The following is a 16,922-nucleotide window of genomic DNA, read 5'->3' on the forward strand; positions in this document are numbered from 1 at the left end:
CAGTGTCCTTTTTGAGTGACATCCACCAAATTTGCAAAAGCTTTTGACCTTGACCACACCAGACCCTAGAGGAATTTCCACATCAGAGTCTATACCCCTCCTGCCGTTGCGGTGCACGGAAGTTCTAAGGACCTTGATGCCTGTCATTGGCTGCAGTCCAGGGCCAGATGCTGGGCCAAGTGTGACTCACCAATAATGAGAAAAACAGGACTATTCTGCAGCCCTTCTCTGTCTTCAGTCAACCCTGCAGGTTGGCTTAGCTGCCAGGTTATTTCTGATAAATAATAGCCCTAAATTTGGGACCAGCTAACACCATCCAATGGGGGGAATGGATTAGATCGTAGGGTAAGGATAAATTCATTTGTAGCCAAGCAGAGGTTCTGAGAGGGCTCTCTCCCCTTCTTGGGCTATGAGAACTTCCTTGGCCTCAGGCTCAGTCTCCAGAACACAGTTGTCTGGTCCTCCTCACACTCTGCTTTCTCTCTCTTCTCCCATGGAAGCAACTCCCCTTTACCACTATAGTGCTCTGCCCTTTCATCTCCCATAGATCTCTCTCTAGAACTGCAGCAGAGGCAGCTAGAGTGTGGAGGTGGAGAGGACACTTGGCTCTGTTCTGCCATGGGCTGGGGCATTTTTATGTAGGCTAGTGAGTCACTATGCTTGGCAGGGCTCCCTGTCATGTTCCCATCCTCTCTTTTACTCTCTCCACCCCTAGTTCCCAGAATAACGCCCACCTGGGCTCCTACTCAGTCACCAGGAAACTGATCTGGTTGTTGTATTCCAGCCTTCCCAAGGTTCCAAGTGTCCCAGAAACCCAGGAAATCAACGCTCAGATTCCTAGAGAGGATGGCATCGAATAAATGAGGCAAACTAATGGTAGAGAAGAAGGAGCCTGCATGGAGTGGGGAAGGGAATAATCAGAGCCCCGTACATGGAGAGGGGAAGACCCCAGGTGAATGGGAAGTGAAGAGAGAATGGATTTCCTGGAGCAGTGAGGGAGGAAAGAAATGGGAGAAAGAATCTTGGAGACCAATCTCTGCTTTCAGTTCAACAAATATTTATTGTTTTCCTCCTTTGTGGGAGGAGCTATAAAGCATAAGAGAAATACTGTTCCAACTTAAGAGTGAAAATGGGGGACAAGGGGATCTCTAGAGGTATAGGAGAGCACCGTGCAGGTCCTCAGAGGAGACCCAGCACACCAAGATGGCAAAAGTCTGCATCTAGTTCACACAGTTTATTGAAACCTCTGTCCAGGATCCAGAGAGAGCAGGGAACCTACTCCAGTGTCCGAGGGTACCCTGGTGTCTCCCTCACTCAGGGAAGCATCTGAGGATTGAGGGAAGTGGCAGCCAGGAAGGGAGACTGAGACGGAGACCTTGAGAGGCAAAAAGGAGTGTTGGGAACTCACAGAAGTTGTAGTGAGCTCTATAGCTGAGGGTGGAAGTGGAATTGGGAGTGTGAGAACCCCATGGAGTGTAATGTTGGTCGACCAGACAGCAAAGAGAGGTCAATGAAAAGTGGTCATTGCTTTCAGGCAACCGTTTGGACTATGCTTTATTTGGCAAATAGGGAAAGGGGGGGATGATTGTCCAGGAACCAGAATTACTATGGGACATTTCAGGGGTTTCCCAGTCAAGAATCTGAATAGGTAGGGTTGGATAACAGATTGTACCATCTCAAAGAAATGACAGAGGAAATTTTAGGGAATGGTTATCTGGCAGGGAGGGCACTGCAGTGCAAGGAGCATCTAAGCAGTAGGCGAGAATGAGGAAAGGAATTTGGAGTCTACAATTTGGGGAGATGAAGGGAAAAGAGGTGATAAGGGGAGTCTGCCATATTGGAGCAATGGAGGAAATAGAGCAGCTCTCTTGGGAAGGAAGAGGGAAACTAAGCTAACCCCATGCCTGGGCCTCTGGACTTCTCCCAACTGAGAGATGGTGTGTGTGTGTGTGTGTGTGTGTGTGTGTGTGTGTGTGTGTGTGTATACATGTGTATGCCCCCACAAGCACGTATGCAAAAGCTAACTTATGGATGGTCAAGTAACTCTCCCTGGGGTTGGAAAGCTTCCTGGTCAGCTAGCTGGGGCCCCAGAGGCTTTACTTGGGCGAGGATGTCCCGGATGGAGCGGCAGGGGAGCTTTCCACAGGGCTTGGCACCAGCTGAAGGATCAGGTTGGGGAGAGCCATCAGGACCCCCACTCAATGTTGAGGAGGAGACAGAAATGCAGGGGTGCCCAGAAGAGCTGGACTTGCTGCCACAGGGCTGAAGGATGATTTTGCCACTGGATTGGGAGCTGGAGGTGCCACTGAAGGAGCCAGTGCCTGGTGGGGAACAGGGTCCCTGTGAAACACCACCGCAAGGATGGAAGGATGAACTACTGGAAACACTAGAACTGCTGTGGGCTCCAGAACTAGAGAGGGAGCAGGGCCCCTTAGAGCCAACTCCACAGGGCTGGACCCCACCAGAGCCCACTGGCTGAAACACAATGGCTGAGGAAGCCCCTGACTGGTAGATGTTGGAACTAGAAGAACTGTGGCTGGGGATGATAGGATTGCTGGAGAAGTATTTGCCCTCAGAGATGGGAGGCCCAGCTGCAAAGGAAGGGACACCTGGAGAGCCTTTGACAGGGTTATCTTTGGTGAAGTATCCCACAGGGTAGATTTTGCCCCCACTGTAGGTCATGCCTGGGACCAGATAACTGTCAGAAGAGCCACCCACCACTTCATAGCTGCCATAGGACTTGTCTACAGAGGTAATGGGGGGGCAGGGCTTGCCTGAAAGACCACCACTGCTACAGGGGGCACCTTGAACCCCTCCAGGGCCACCAGAGCCATGCTGCTCCACCACCACCACCACTGGCCTTTGACCTCCTGACACAGAATGGGAGCTGGAGATGTAGGGGCCAGAGTGGGAGACAATAGGCCCCCCACTGCAGGGAGAGTCAGAGACATCTGAACTACAGGGGCGTAAGTTAGAGTTGACCCCTTGGCCACCGCTGCTGGATATCCGAGAGCCTTGGGAAACGGATGAGCTTGAGCCTTCTCCAAACTGGGAAGAGCTCGAGTGGGAAGAATGGCCACTGATTGGTAGAGCTGAGCCAGATCCTGGTTGGGAACTGCTGCTTCCCGACTGGGAGGAGCTGGATCCGGAGGAGTAGCTGATCTGGGAATACCCTGTTCCTGGCTTAAATAACGAAGATGCTGAAGAGCCACCCTGGACGACACTGGAGCCACTGGAGCCACTGGAGCCACTGGGGCCACCACCAGAGCCACCACTGGAGCCACCACGAGAGCCACCACTGGAGCCACTGGAACTGGAGCTGCTGGAACCACCAGAGCCACTGTGGCCACTGAAGCTACTGGAAACACTCTTCCCAGTGAGACAGGGGTCGTTGGGAGAGGTGATACGCGCGTCCTTGCAGGGGTCTGAGAAGGTCCCGATGCTCTTAGCCAAGGCCCCTGGGGAGGAAGGCATGGTTAGTAAGGGCCAGAGTGGCTTGGCTTCTTTCCTCAGCTTCCAAGCCCATCTCAGTCATCTGCTTCTGATTTCTCCTGAGAGGGGCCCAGGGAGAGTCTGGGGTGGAAAGGGAAGGGAGAACCGGTTGTTGTCTGTAAAGGAAAATGAGGTGGCAGACGAACGGCAGTTTCAGTGTTCTGGGAGGGGGCAAGGACAGAGAAAATGAGACTCCAAAGGAGGGGGTGTTAAGAGAAGAGGGGACGGAGGAGTAGCAGGAGCTCATGGGTCCAAAAAGAAGGACCCCGAAGAGACAGAGCATGCGGGGGGGCAGAGGCTGAGACTCCTCCAGATGGGGCATACATCCTGACGGGGAAAATCCCAGGGGAGAACGAGGGACCAGATGGAAGGAGGAGACAAGACAAAACAATAACTGGCCGGGAAGGAAAGGAAAAGTAGCAAAAGAGACTCTGAGAAGAGAGGAAGCCGCTGGCAGAGGGACTGAGGTAAGGGCGAAGGTCCTTGAGGACTAAGATTCTGTCACCAGCCTCCCGGGAGAGTCCAGGCTTGGGTAGAGGGTGGTAGTTCCGTTCCCATCTCAGTGCTGCCCATGCCAGGAAAGCTGGGTGGGGGACAGGATGTGGGGGCACCATTGTTGCTTCAGAACCTGCTGTACGTCATGACAGGACACCGCACCCTGAGCCCGCCCTGCTGTCCTGGCCCAGCCCAGGGCCTCGAGGACGAAACCCTCCTCGGATGCTCGATGCTCGCCACCATTATCAGCTTCTCTCTCTCCCGGCCCAGCCATCGGCCAGGCCTGCCCGCCCCCAGGCTCCGGCCTTTCCATCCCTGGCAGACCTGGAACCACTTCTTTCCTTAACCAAGCCCTTGCTTCTAACCCCAGGCTCGCCTTACCCCCATTTTTCCTCCACTCCCCACCTCACTGCCTTCAGGTCCCAAGCAGTGTGCACAGAGCTTCATGCCAGCAAGTCACCAAACCTCTCTGAGCATTAGTTCACACATTCAGAGAGGCCGAATCTGTCTACCAACAAGCAGTTTCTCCTCAGTCTGTGACGTCCCCATTCTCTCCTCAAAGAGAAGCCCTAGGTGGCCCCCTCCTTCCCAATCCCAACTCTGCCCGCAGCCCCCCTCACCTAGCGGCACTCATCATGGAGAATTCCTGCTCTCCCACTCTGCTCCCCCAAGCCACTTGGCCTCCTCTCTACCCCTGGGGCCGTGGGCAGGATCTCCACAAACACCTGCTGGCCCACACCACAGCCCCGGTTTGGATCCCCACTTTACTGCTTTCTAAGTTGTGACCTTGAGCCAGTTTCTTAACCGGTCAAGCCTCCATGTGGTCCCCGGTAGAGTGGGAACAACGAATCTCTCCTACGTTCTTCTAACGATCAAAAGTGCTGATGTAAAGTGTAGAATAGTGTCTGGCCCAGAAAAATCTCTCTGTGGCTGGTAGCAATCATTCCTGTTAAATATCCGGCCTTCATCTTCTGCTGCTCTAAGAATCGATAATAGCAGTAACAACAACCAACATTTATATAACCCTCTAGAATTTCCAAAGGACTTGTCACATACATTATTTAATTTGAGACTCAGAGAGACTAGAGGTAGGTGTTATCGTTAACCTGGTTTTAGAGTTTCGGAAACCGCGGCTCAGGAAGTTCGAGTGACTTGCCTGGAGTGACACGAGGAGCAGGCCTCAGACTCCGGAGCCCCTGCCCTTCCCCTGCGGGGTCCTCTCCTGGCTTCTCCCACCTCCCAGCACGCCCCGGATCCCTCCAGCCGGCTCTGACCTGGTATCGGCATCCTTCCTCCCCACCCCTCCCCGCTTTCCTCGCTCCCGGCCCCCAGCCTCCTACCTGGCAGGAGGAGAGCCACCAGCAGCAGTGCCATCATTCCTCGCCCTCCCGCACGCCCCGCCTGGGGTGCCCGCGAGGAGCCCATCTTGGACTGTGCAGCCTTCTGACTGACTGCGGCTCGTGGACACCCAGGGCCTTTATGCCGGGGCTGGACATTCTCTGGGCAGGAGTCACCGTGGGGAGGGGTGGGGGGGTGGAGGGGCAGGTGCCCGGGGCAAGTTGGTGTGGCCGGGAGGAGCTGAGGCAATCATGGGGCGTCTGCCTACTCAGCGGCAGAGGCGGCTTCGGTGTGGGGAACCCGGGCCACGGGGCCCCTCACAATACCAGCCTTCCTGCCACCTGACTGGCCTACCCGTGGCTCTTCATTGCCTAACCTGGAACCAGGCCCTCTGCCCACTCAGGCAGCCGCTCTCACCACAGGACCCAGTCACGGGCTTCTTCAGGGCCCTGCCTCCCCTGGTGTTGGCCTGTCCCACCCCCATCTTCCTTCTGTGCACAGACATGGTCACTTCGACTTTCCCGTCCACAGCAAGGTACCTGTTCTGCCTGCCCACCCCCCCACAGCCGCTGACCTGCCCCTTTCCTTGGGATCCATCCCTCAGCCTCCACTTTTCTCCTGCACATCCAAGGATCTCCACTGCACCCCCTCAGCCCCCTGTTGTCACTGTCCGGTTCGTGCCAGCCACACACCTATTACGGCTCCATCACTAAATGAGCCTTTTCCCTCTTACCGGCTAGGAATCTGCACTCCAAGTACCAGCTCCCTGACCTCTCCCTGGCATAGTCCGAGGGGTGCTGGGCGCCAGGGCCTCAGCCTGGGGAGAGGCCTGGGCTGGGAACCCCTGTCATAGCTGGGGCTGAGGTTACTCACAGGCCATTCACAGGACCTCCGCCTCCGCTGGTGACCCTGACTCCGGTGGGTGAGCCACGGGCTAATGAGGCTAATTGGGAAGGTGGTGGCCCTGCAGCCCATTAGCTGGCTCCCCGGCCTGGATGAGGGGACAAGAAAGAGCCAGCTCCTGTCTGAATGGGGTAAAGGAGGGCCAGGTGGACTTCAGGGCCCCCCGAAGGATGAAAGGCAGGACTGGCAGATCAGAGTCCTGACATCAGCCCAGAGGGAGGCAGACCCTCCCCGTCCCATTCCCCTCCCTCCTGCTTTGGTCCCGGCCCCACCCCAGCCAATTAGTTGCTCACTTGTATTGCCCAGAGTATCAGTATCGGAGGGAGAGGCCTGGGAGTCAGGTCAAGCTGCCTCTCCTCCTCCCCCACCCTGCTCCCTTCATCCAGACTCTCATCTCCATACTTCCCCGAAAAGGCAGCCTCTGTCCCAGCCCTTGGCTGATCTGTCCCGTGCTCTCTCCCGTCATGACTTTCCCTCCAGCCCAGGGCTGCCCATGGGACTTTCTTGGATGACAGGAATGTTCTGTATCTGTGCTGCCAAGTACAGGAGCCGCTGGCCACACGTGGCTACTAAGCACGTGAAATGGGGCTACATGCCCAACCTGAGGACCTGAATGTTTAATTTTCCTTAATTTTAATTTAAATGTAAATAACCATGTGCAGCTAGTGGCTACCACCCCGTCTAGCCCAGGACTTTGCCAGCACTCACATTGGGATTGGGAAGGAGGAGGTGCAGGGAGCTATGGCGAAAGGAGGTAATGGGACAGTGTCCCCCGAAGAGGGTTGATGCAGTGGCTTTAGGGGCACCTGGGTGGCTCCGTCGTTAAGCGTCTGCCTTCCGCTCAGGGCGTGATCCCGGCGTTCTGGGATCAAGCCCCGCATCGGGCTCCACTGCTGGGAGACTGCTTCTTCCTCTCCCACTCCCCCTGCTTGTGTTCCCTCTCTCGCTGGCTGTCTCTATCTTTGTCGAATAAATACATAAAATCTTAAAAAAGATAAAAATAAAAAAGAAAAAAAGAAAAAAACACTGGCTTTAGATTCAGGATGACCTGAGCTCAAGTCCCAGCTAACCTCCTGGCTTCAGGCAAGTCCCCAAACTTTTCTGAACTTCAGTGCCCTCCTCTGTGAAATGGAGATATTGAAATCACACCTGCCTCTCAGGGGAGTTGTGAGGATCAAATGGGAAATAGCAGAAAGACTCAGTGGGACAAAGTTGTAGCCCTCCGGGCACAGCCGCTCAGCAGATGAAGCCTCCAGTCTGAGGCCTCCCCTGGGAGACAGCAAGTAGGGTGGGCTCACTCCATAGCCCCAGGCTCTCTCTTCAGAGTCTCCAACCCAGCGGACCTAGAGGAGACCTAGAGGCTCCTCTGCCTCCACTCCCCGACCCTACGACCCTACGATCCTACGACCCTACGACCCAACCCTAAGGAGCAGCGCACACGGGGGTGCTACTGAAAATGACATCAGTTCCCAGCACCCATCTGGCCACACCTCCTCCCCGCTAGATGGCCCACTGGACTCCCGCTGGTATCCAGGAGGAGGAGGGAAGGCGGGTGGGCTGGGAGCAGGGAGGGGAGTGCCCAGAAGAAGAGGCCCAGGGAGCCTTGTGGGTGGGGAGAAGGGAAGGAACTGCAAGGCCTGTGGGATACTCTCTTCCAGCACAAACAGAGGTGGCAACGTCTGTCCTGTTTTCTTCCTCTCGTTCCTTCCAGATGCTGTCAGGCCTTGGCCAGGACAGCCAGCGCCGGAGGAGGACAATGTCTCTCAGCCTCTCTCCAGATCTCCAGCCGCCCACACAACCTGCTGCACAGCCACAGTCCTCCCGTCCGCTCTGTCCACCTCTTTCCAACAGATCCCACCGCACACGGCTGCCCACCTGTGGGCTCTCCCAGCTCCTCTCCGCTCTCCCGTTTCTTACTGGGATCCTCTCTGCTCTGCTATGTTTTACTAGCCTATGTCCCTTGGGGTCATCATTCACCCTTCTCTGAAGCTCATGGGGCTGAGGCGGACAGGGAAGGGACACTGGCTGAGTGCCTGCCAGGCCAGGAACATCTCGTGGGACAGTCACCAATTAGACAATGGCCACGGAGGTGCAGGTGGGTCTGCTGTGTTCCCCAGCGGTAAGTGCCCTGCCCAACTCGTGGACCGGGTGAGAGAACAGGGGTGGCCCCAGGCCACACACCAGAGAAAATCAGACTTCCAAGGGCAAGAGATCGGGAGTCTGTGTCCACACTTAGGAGAAGGCAGATCGTGTCCGCTTCCGGCTGCCCCGCGCTGCCCTGGGCTGCAGCTGGTGCAGCATGCTCGGCCCGCCCCGGGCTTTGGAAGTTGAGACAAAGAGGAAGATGAATTGTCCTTGTCCTTGAGGAGCTGAAGTCCAGCTGGAACAGACAGCCCAGAGAGAGGCCCAGCATGGAGAAAAGAAGCGTCAGGACGGGCCCTGGGCTCCGGGGAATGATGAGAAGGACAGGGAGCAGGCAGCCCAGACCCGGGGCCCTGGAGGCGCCGAAGCTGTATTTTGAACAAGCGTCTGGCTTGGGAAGTATCAGCAGAGGAACAGCAGGCTGGAGGAACAGAAAGGCTACTTGGACCGGCCTCACAGGTGATGTGTAGAGCAGGCGAAGGGAGGACTGCGGTTGGTGCGGGAGATGCAGGGAACGGAGGGTTCTGAATGGGGAGACAGCATGGTCAGAGAGGAGGCGTGGGGTAGAGAACCACGGTGTCCTGATGGCCGACTGTGGGCCACATTCTGTCCCAGGTACGCCCCACGTGCTCTGGTGCTTAGGCCTCACAACAGCCCCATAGGGTAAGGGTTTTTTCTCCCCCATTTCACCGATGAGGAAACTGAGTTTAAGTTGGTTGCTCAAACCAGCTGGCAGATTGCACAAGAGTTTGCAAGGACACACACCCAAGCCCATTGGACTCCAGAGCCCATGTAGGTCCCATTTTCTAGCAGACACCAGGCCAGTGGCCCCTGGACAGACCCAGAGGTTCCTGAGTCCCTGGAAGGGCGTGTCCAAAATTCCTGTGTGTCATCCGAGTGTCAAAGTTGAGAGGTCCTAAGTGAGAAAGTCAATAGCACATGCTGTCCTTCCCACTCAGTCTTGTCTCCTCTGCTTTTTATCCAGGACAGAAGTTCTAGAACAAACGTTCCATGCAAGGATGTTTGTAGACCTAGGGCTTCCTCTTGAAAGAAGGAACAGGGGAGTGAAAACACAGGAAGAGAAGAAGCCCAGGAAAGGAGCTTGTTTCGTGAGGGCAGAGGGGAAGACGCTGCTCTGCGCTCCGGGACCTGAGGTCTCCTCCCTCCTCTGAGTCTCTGCTCTGCTCCAGCCAAGGGCACTTTCTTCTCCTGCTCTCCTTCTATCACACTTGCTCAGCCTGCAGTGGGCTCCTCTCTCCAGCAGTCACGGTTCCCTCCACACGGAGGAGGCTGACAGCCCTGGCCCACTCCCAGCAGGGTCTCCCTGTTTCCCTGCAGTGGGGATGGGTGCCCCCGAGTCATCCACGCTCTCCACCTGGTCCCTGAGACATGAGTCCAGGAAGGAGAGGACGGATTTGTACATGGGAGTTCCTACCTGGCCTGTGCCCTTTTCAGCCCAGCTGTGCCCATGTGACTGGCTAACCTTCCCTCGGTTGTAGTCTCTCTCCTCCGCCTGCCTCTGTGGTTTCTTCCCTGTGGGTGGTGATCAAGCCCAGAATCCACAGGCCACGTGGCCTGACTCCTTTGCCCTCTGCTCAGATAGGTTCTGCGGCACGTTATGCGTGTGGCCCCCACACAGCCATTGGCCCTGGGCTGTGGGCTCCAGGATGGCGGGCAAAGCACCTGTCTGTTCACTGAATTCCAAGCACTTCCCCATGGTGGGCCCTTGGCGATTCTTCCCCTCCTCCTTTACTCACCCTGGAATACATTTCCTTCCTCTCTGCACTCAGTGCCCTCCGCCCCTGCCAGCCGCATCGTACGCGGGGCACTCCAGGTGCCAGGTGGGATGCCACAGTGGCCAGGGCCTGGCCTCCAGGAGCACGCGGTCTGTCCAGGCAGGGGGCAGGAGGCACATGAACCCGGCTCTGACACAGAACGACTCACCTGTGCTGTCTCGTGGGCCCGTCTGTCCCACCCGCATTCCTCACGGGTGACTGTCTCCCCTGAACAACTCTGCTCTCCCCTGGATGACGTCTTTTCTCGGAGGGTTGCAGCACACCTCCATTAACAAAGACCAGAGCTCGCGGGACCCTGAGGAAGTCTCGGGATTTCCCTGCACCCGGAGTTCATCTGAAACCCAGGGTGGAGCAGGCCAGGGCTGTGTGCCTTAAAACCCCTTAGGTGACTCTGGTTGGAAATCCCACCCAGGAAACATGTGGCCCTTCGCTAAGAATCCCTGCTCTGGGGAGCAGTCTACACCTCATCAAAATATACTCTGCTCCCTCAAAACATATTCCGTGGGGTGTGCTGGGCTGGACTCAGCTCTCCCTTTTCCTCCTTCTCCATCAGCTCCCCAGTCCTTCCATCTCTCCTCTAGGACTGACCTTGTGGAATTTGGCCTGGCCAGCGTCCACTTCTGCTCCTCCCGTGCCCCATCCTCCCCTCTCAGCAGCCTGCCGGTACCCTCTACGGGACCCAGGGCACCGCAGCTGGGGCGCGGGAGCACGGACTGGAGCCCAAGGCAGGGGCATCTTCAGGCAGTGAGTCCTGAAGAGGAAGAACTCAGCAGGGGGGGGCTCTGCCCACCAGGCGCTCTGCTCCCCCTTCTTTCCCTTGGGCACTTTCTGCAAGCAGCAGGGAGTCAGCTGAGGGCCGGTCACACTCCCTGGGCCCAAGACCGCTGGGGCTAAGTCACATCTGATTTGGCCAGCGCCCCGCTTGTCTCATGAGGCGGGGACCACACAGGTTGCGATTAGGTCTCAGAGCAACAATAATATTTTTCCTCTTCTCTGCTCTGTGGAGCAAGTGCTAGGGAAACCAGTGCTCACTGTCTGCTTATTATGCTCGCCTTGAAAACAGTCATTCTTTCCACTGTAGCTATTAATGCTTTTTATTGTTACTGGTCATCCAGAATTAGTGACCCAGCTCCCTCCCCAGCCCAGAGGATGCAGCCAGGGAGGGTGAAAGGGAAGGCCAGGGTACTGTCTGAAGGAGCTTTCGGGTGCAGCTGGAAGGGCTTGTACCAAACGGGACTCCCGGGCCAGGTGTGGCTCTCAGAGCTGCTGGGGGGTTGATCAGAGCTGCTAGGGGGTGGATCATGTGAGCCCATCTTCTCTCCTTCTCCTGGCCTAAATCTCTCTGGCGGGAGGGAGCTTCTCCTGCGTCTGTCCCTGGTACCGGACGTATCACGCACAGATACAGGTGACCAGAAAAGACAGAATGCTATTGGAGAGGCTGGCATCCCGGTCCAGCTCTGTTCTCCCGCACGTGGGACTCGAACCAGAGAACAACACTGAGTGCTCGGCAGTGTGTAACGGTCGGGTCATCACAGTCAGCTGCATATGCAGGATTGACCTGATGCTCTCAGTGACCCCAGGAGATAGGAGCTAGTACTCATCCTTGGGAGCTGCAGACACAAGTCCAGGCAGTTAGGCGACGCCTACCCCAGTGGCTGGGGCTTCCCCTGCACTCGGAAAGCTGGGCGCTGCATGCTGTGCCAAGCTCCTTCCTCCTCTTCTTCCTGGGGATTCCCGTGGCCTGACTCCCTCCCTCATTTCATTCACTTCTTGTCACCTGCCATCGCCTTCAAACGCCCCCCTCTGTCTTTTCTATTTAAAATTGCTCCCCAGGGACACCTGAGTGGCTCAGTCGGTTAAGCATCTGCCTTCGGCTCAGGGCCTGGTCCCAGGGTCCTGGGATCGAGTCCCGCATCAGGCTCCCTGCTCAGTGGGAGTCTGCTTTTCCCTCTCCCTCTGCCCCTTCTGTGCTTATGCTCTCTCTCTCTCTCTGTCTCTCTCTCTCAAATAAATAAATAAAATCTTTTAAAAATATAGTAAAATAAAATCGCACCCCAACCCCACATATGGGCCACCACGTTCCACTTCCTTCCTCTCCCTGAATTTTCTTTTCTTTTTTTCTTTCTTAAAGATGTTATTTATTTATTTGTCAGAGAAAGAGAAAGCACAAGCAGGTAGAGCGGCAGGCAGAGGGAGAAGCAGGCTCCCCGCTGAGCAAGGAGCCTGATGCGGGACCCTGGGATCATGACCTGAGCCGAATCTGCCTGAATTTTCTTCAGAGCACTTATCACTGTGTGACACCCTATTGCATATGTCCTGTATACATCTGTGTGTTGTTCCCTTCCCCCACTACAAGGTGAGCCCCATGAGGGTAGGGCCCTCCTCTCTTTGACTCACCATTGTATCCACCACCCTAGAGCTCTGCCTGGCTCATGGAAGGAACTCGGTACACAATGAAAGAAAGAAGAAATAATGAGTATGTGAGCCACTTGGCCAAGCAGCCTGTGCCCAAATCTTCCTGAGGGCCCCAGAGCCTGCCTCATCTCACCTCATGTGCCTGACTCACCTTAGAGGGGTCACCTTGGCGACCAGGAGGGTACTAGTGGGGCCTGACTGAGGCCTGGGGAGTGCATGATGGTGGAGGCTAAGAGCAAGGAGGACTCTGGAGGGAAACACTTTGGAGGAGCCTCTATGCTGCCCCCTGGTGGAAGATCGTAGAATACCCAACACAAGGAATTAGGCTCTCGGCATAGGGTGGGAACTCAGAGATTATTAAAGAAATTCCCTAAAGTCACATCCCAAGGTCATACTGAGAATAAATAGCAGAGTAGGGACAAAGACTTGGGTCACAATCTGATGCTCTCACCACTATGCCATCCTGTCTTCCCCCATCACGGGAGTTGAGATTAAGCGGCCAAAAGGAAGGCTAAGGATATTTGAGGATATGGGGGGGGGGGGGCTTGGAAGGTAGATTTGGTTTAATTCAACAAGTTTTTTGAGCCAGTGCCAGGCACCCAGTGGGCACTTAATTGAAGATTAGAGGAAGAAAATGTATAGCAAGAGAGCTTAAATTTATACCAAAGCAAGTTTTCAAATGAATTTGAAACATGAAATTTGCGGAGGAATTAGATCTTCCCCTCCTCCACACCTAGTTCAGGGTGTGCCTCTCTGTAATTTAACTTCTATCACATTTTATTGTCATGATTTACATGTTTGTTTCCTCCCCAGACACAGAGCTCCTTGAGGGCAGGGAGGACAGAAACGACTTCCTGGGATCATCACCATGGCCTAGCACCCCACACAGCAGATGCCCAATAAATGATTGGAGTATGGGCAAATGGATGAACAAATGAGTGGTTTGGAGTTTCTCTGCTGAGGGATCTTCAAAGAAGAGCAGACAACCATCTCTTCTGTCTAGTCCAAAGACAGGACTGGCCTGCCCAAAGGCTGAGGGCTGTGCCTGATGCCCTCTCAAGTTAACTCAGCTTCTGTAATTAGATTATACCACGATACAAGTTCTAGGTTCTTTTCTTTCATTGGCCAAGTATTTATTTGACTACCTGCCATGTCCAAGGTACTGAACTATTGTTCTCTAAGTCTGTGATCCCATTCTATTATTTAATTCTCTGACTCCATGTTGACATAAGATACAACACTGTCCCCACCGCACTCACTCCTAGGCGAGGTCAGCCAAAGTAGATGGGAAAGAAGCCGTATTGTCTAACCTGAACGAATAGCTGGCACAATGGGCTCCCCTGTGTTAGTACTCCAAACCCTCAGTCCCACTCGGTCTCCTTCCTGCTAATAAACATGCCTTGTTTGGGTGTCAATACCAGCGGCCTATTAATAGCTCTGAAGATCTCCAATTACCTCATGCCTCCCCCTTCTCTCTCCCACTCACCCATTTGTTGTGTCAAACTGGGAAGAACTGGTTTGGAGCCAAGCAGTCTTGCATTGTCTTGACTTTGGCACTTGGGTGACATCTTAGACAGATGAGTTAGTTCTCTCAGAGTAGTTTCCTCATCTGTGAAATGGGGCTAGTAATTTGCTTTATTGAACAGCTTCTGGGCCAAGGACTAGGAGGAGAAGTAAGGTATACAAACACAGAGAAGGCACAGTGTCTGCCCTCAAGACCCTCATACTTTACAAGAGGAGGAAGCCATGAAAACCGCAATAATGTGGAAATTAAATAAGACAGCATGATGTAAAGAGCCCTAGATCCTTGCCTGGGCCACACCAAGAACGCAGTTCCTTTCCCTCCTTTTCTCTCCTTCAAGTATTCTTTTCTCAATGAACTTCACCTCACTGGTTTGGGGGGTTGCTACAGGTCAGTTTGAGGGGTCCAGACTTCTTCCCTTCCCTCCCATACCTCCCTGCCACAGCATACCCAAGCATATGTGTGAGCCTCCCCACCAGTGGGCACTATTCTATCAGAGGACAAAGACTTTTGATATAAGCCACGCCTGGTTTCCCTAATTTCCCTCCAACTCACTTGTCCAACAATATCCTCCTCTTTTCCAGGTTGTAAGCCCTTCACTCTAACCATTGCAGGCTACTCTCGGTTGCCCAAACTTGCCATTTTTTTTTTTAAGATTTTGTTTAGTTATCTGAGAGGGAGAATGAGAGAGAGCGAGCGAGCATTCATGAGCCGGGGGCGGGGGCGGGGGGGCGATGAGGAGAGGGAGAAGCGGAGCAGGGAGCCCGATGCAGGGCTCCATCCCAGGACCCTGGGATCATGACCTGAGGTGAAGGCAGATGCTTCACCGACTGAGCCACCCGGGCGCCCCACAAACTTGCCACTTATTAATGAATTCAGCCATTTATAAAACATGTATGCAATGGTGAATTTTATGTGTCAACTTGACTGGGCTAAGGGATGCCCAGAAAGCTGGTAAAGCCTTGTTTCTGGGTGCATCTGTGAGGTTGTTTCTTGGAAGAGATTAGCATTTGAATGGTGAACTGTGGGAAGAAGCTTTCTGTCACCAGTGTGGGTGGGCTCATCCAATCTGTGAGGGCTGAATTGAACAAACAGGAAGAAGGGTGAATTTGCTCTGTTTGAGCTGGGATATCCATCTTCTCCTGGCCTCAGACATCATCCACACCCCCGGTTCTCCATCCTTTTGACTAGGACTGGGACCTAGGCCATCTGCTCCCCTGGGTCTCAGGACTTTGGAATTACTCCACTGGCTGTCCTGGGTCTCCAGCTTGTAGAGGGCAGACTGTGGGAATTCTCAGCCTCCACAATCTCAATGGCCAATTCCTATAATCAACCTCCATATATATTCTGTTGGTTCTGTGTCTCTGGAGAATCCTAATATAACCTATTAAGGCACTGTATTCAGCGTCAGGGTTACACAGACAAAGATGAATAAAGAGATGGGAGACTATAGTGGTTAAAATCAGGGACATTGGCACGGGATAGATGGGAGTTCAAATCCCAACTTTGCCATTTGTGTCTCCTTGTATGCGTGTCACTGCCTCTCCGGATCCAAAACGGTGATGAGGATATGGTTACTGTGCAAATCAGGTGAGAGGTTAATCTGTAGAGCCTTTGCCGGGAGCACCCATACAGCCCCTGCGCGGTCCTAAGTAGCTGCCGTGGTTTGTAGTAAACCATACTTTGCGGCTTAGGCTGGGCTGCCCAGAAGCAGATCCCGAGATAAAGATTCAAGGAAAGGGGATTTATTTTTAGAAGGTGAGGGGGGATGGGGAAGGAGGGGGAGTGGGGAAATGGAAGGAGGCCAAGCAAAGTCTCATGGAGGGCAACTGGGGCTCAGAGGACTAGGGTGTTGATACCCCGTATTTGTGGGTCATCCTTGAAGGGCTGGGGGCGCGGTACCGGAGCGAGGATGTAAGGGAGAAACATTTACAGGTGCTTCCCGCACTCCGATGTCCCAGAAGTCCGAGGCCTGGGCGGGCTGCTGGGAGTGACAGCGCCCTGGGAGCACGGGGCACCGAAATGGCCAAGAGGTCCCAGAGGAGACGCTCCGGGCCGCCTCTGTCGCAAGACGCTCGGAGCCGAGGAGGGGAGAGCAGAAGGAATAATTGATCTCCCGTCCGAGTTTTGTTGCAGGCGCCCGCAGACCGCGGCGGCGCGGGGCGGGATGCAGGTGAGTGGGGAGGGGCGTCGCCGAAGACAATTCGCACCGGCGGCGGAGCGGAGGGCCTTTCGGGACAGCGAGCAGCGCGCACAGACGCAGGAGCCCGCGACCCCCGGCTCACAGGCGCAGCGGCAGGTCCTGCGGGGAGCGGGCGGCGGGCAGCTTCGCGCCTGCGCCTTCGCTGGAGCCCCCCCCTCCCAACTCGCTCACCCCGTCCGCGGCCTCCGGGCGGGACCCCCAGCCCCGCTGCTCGGCTCGGGCCCTGCCTCCTGGAAGCTTCCCCGGGCTAGTGCGGCTCCCCGTGACTCCCTTCTGAGCTCACGGCGTTTATTGTCAAGGCTGTTTGGCGCTTACTCATATCATTATTTAGTTACAGGCATCCGTGCTGTCAGTGACGTTGCTATTACACTTTTCATGCAAATCCTTTTTTCCCCAGCTGCATTTTAAGCTTCCTGAGAGTGGGAACAGTATATTTTGTATTTTCTGTATTCCCCATGGCACTTGGCATTGATGGACATATGAAGGGAATGAATTTCCTGAACTTAGTCCCACTTCGGGGCCTATTAATTTCTACTAGGCCCACCCCTACAATTCTTATATGTTCTTATCATTTCTTTTTTTTTTTTTTTTTTTTTTTAAGTTTTTTTTTTTTTTT

At 54.6% G+C, this 16,922-nt stretch overlaps 1 protein-coding gene across 1 annotated transcript; it reads right to left on the reverse strand.

Annotated features, from left to right (window-relative positions):
• Positions 1–1,037: 1,037 nt before the first annotated feature.
• On the reverse strand, positions 1,038–5,472 carry CDSN (corneodesmosin). Its single transcript, XM_002915816.4, has 2 exons — positions 5,328–5,472; positions 1,038–3,458 (listed from the first exon to the last, which is right to left on the reverse strand). Exons 1-2 carry the CDS (start codon positions 5,410–5,412, stop codon positions 2,026–2,028), a joined length of 1,518 nt encoding a protein of 505 aa, XP_002915862.1. The 5' UTR covers positions 5,413–5,472; the 3' UTR covers positions 1,038–2,025.
• Between the last annotated feature and the right edge of the window lie 11,450 nt (positions 5,473–16,922).

Source organism: Ailuropoda melanoleuca, chromosome 6 (genome assembly GCF_002007445.2).
Source record: "Ailuropoda melanoleuca isolate Jingjing chromosome 6, ASM200744v2, whole genome shotgun sequence".
Classification (NCBI taxonomy): Eukaryota; Metazoa; Chordata; class Mammalia; order Carnivora; family Ursidae; genus Ailuropoda; species Ailuropoda melanoleuca.

Excerpts from the sequence above, each read along its gene's own strand:
- CDSN (XM_002915816.4), bottom strand. The coding sequence starts at position 5,412 with ATGGGCTCCTCGCGGGCACCCCAGGCGGGGCGTGCGGGAGGGCGAGGA. Across the intron at positions 3,459-5,327 it reads GGTGGCTCTCCTCCTGCCAG|GGGCCTTGGCTAAGAGCATC; the intron begins GTAGGAGGCTGG and ends CTTCCTCCCCAG.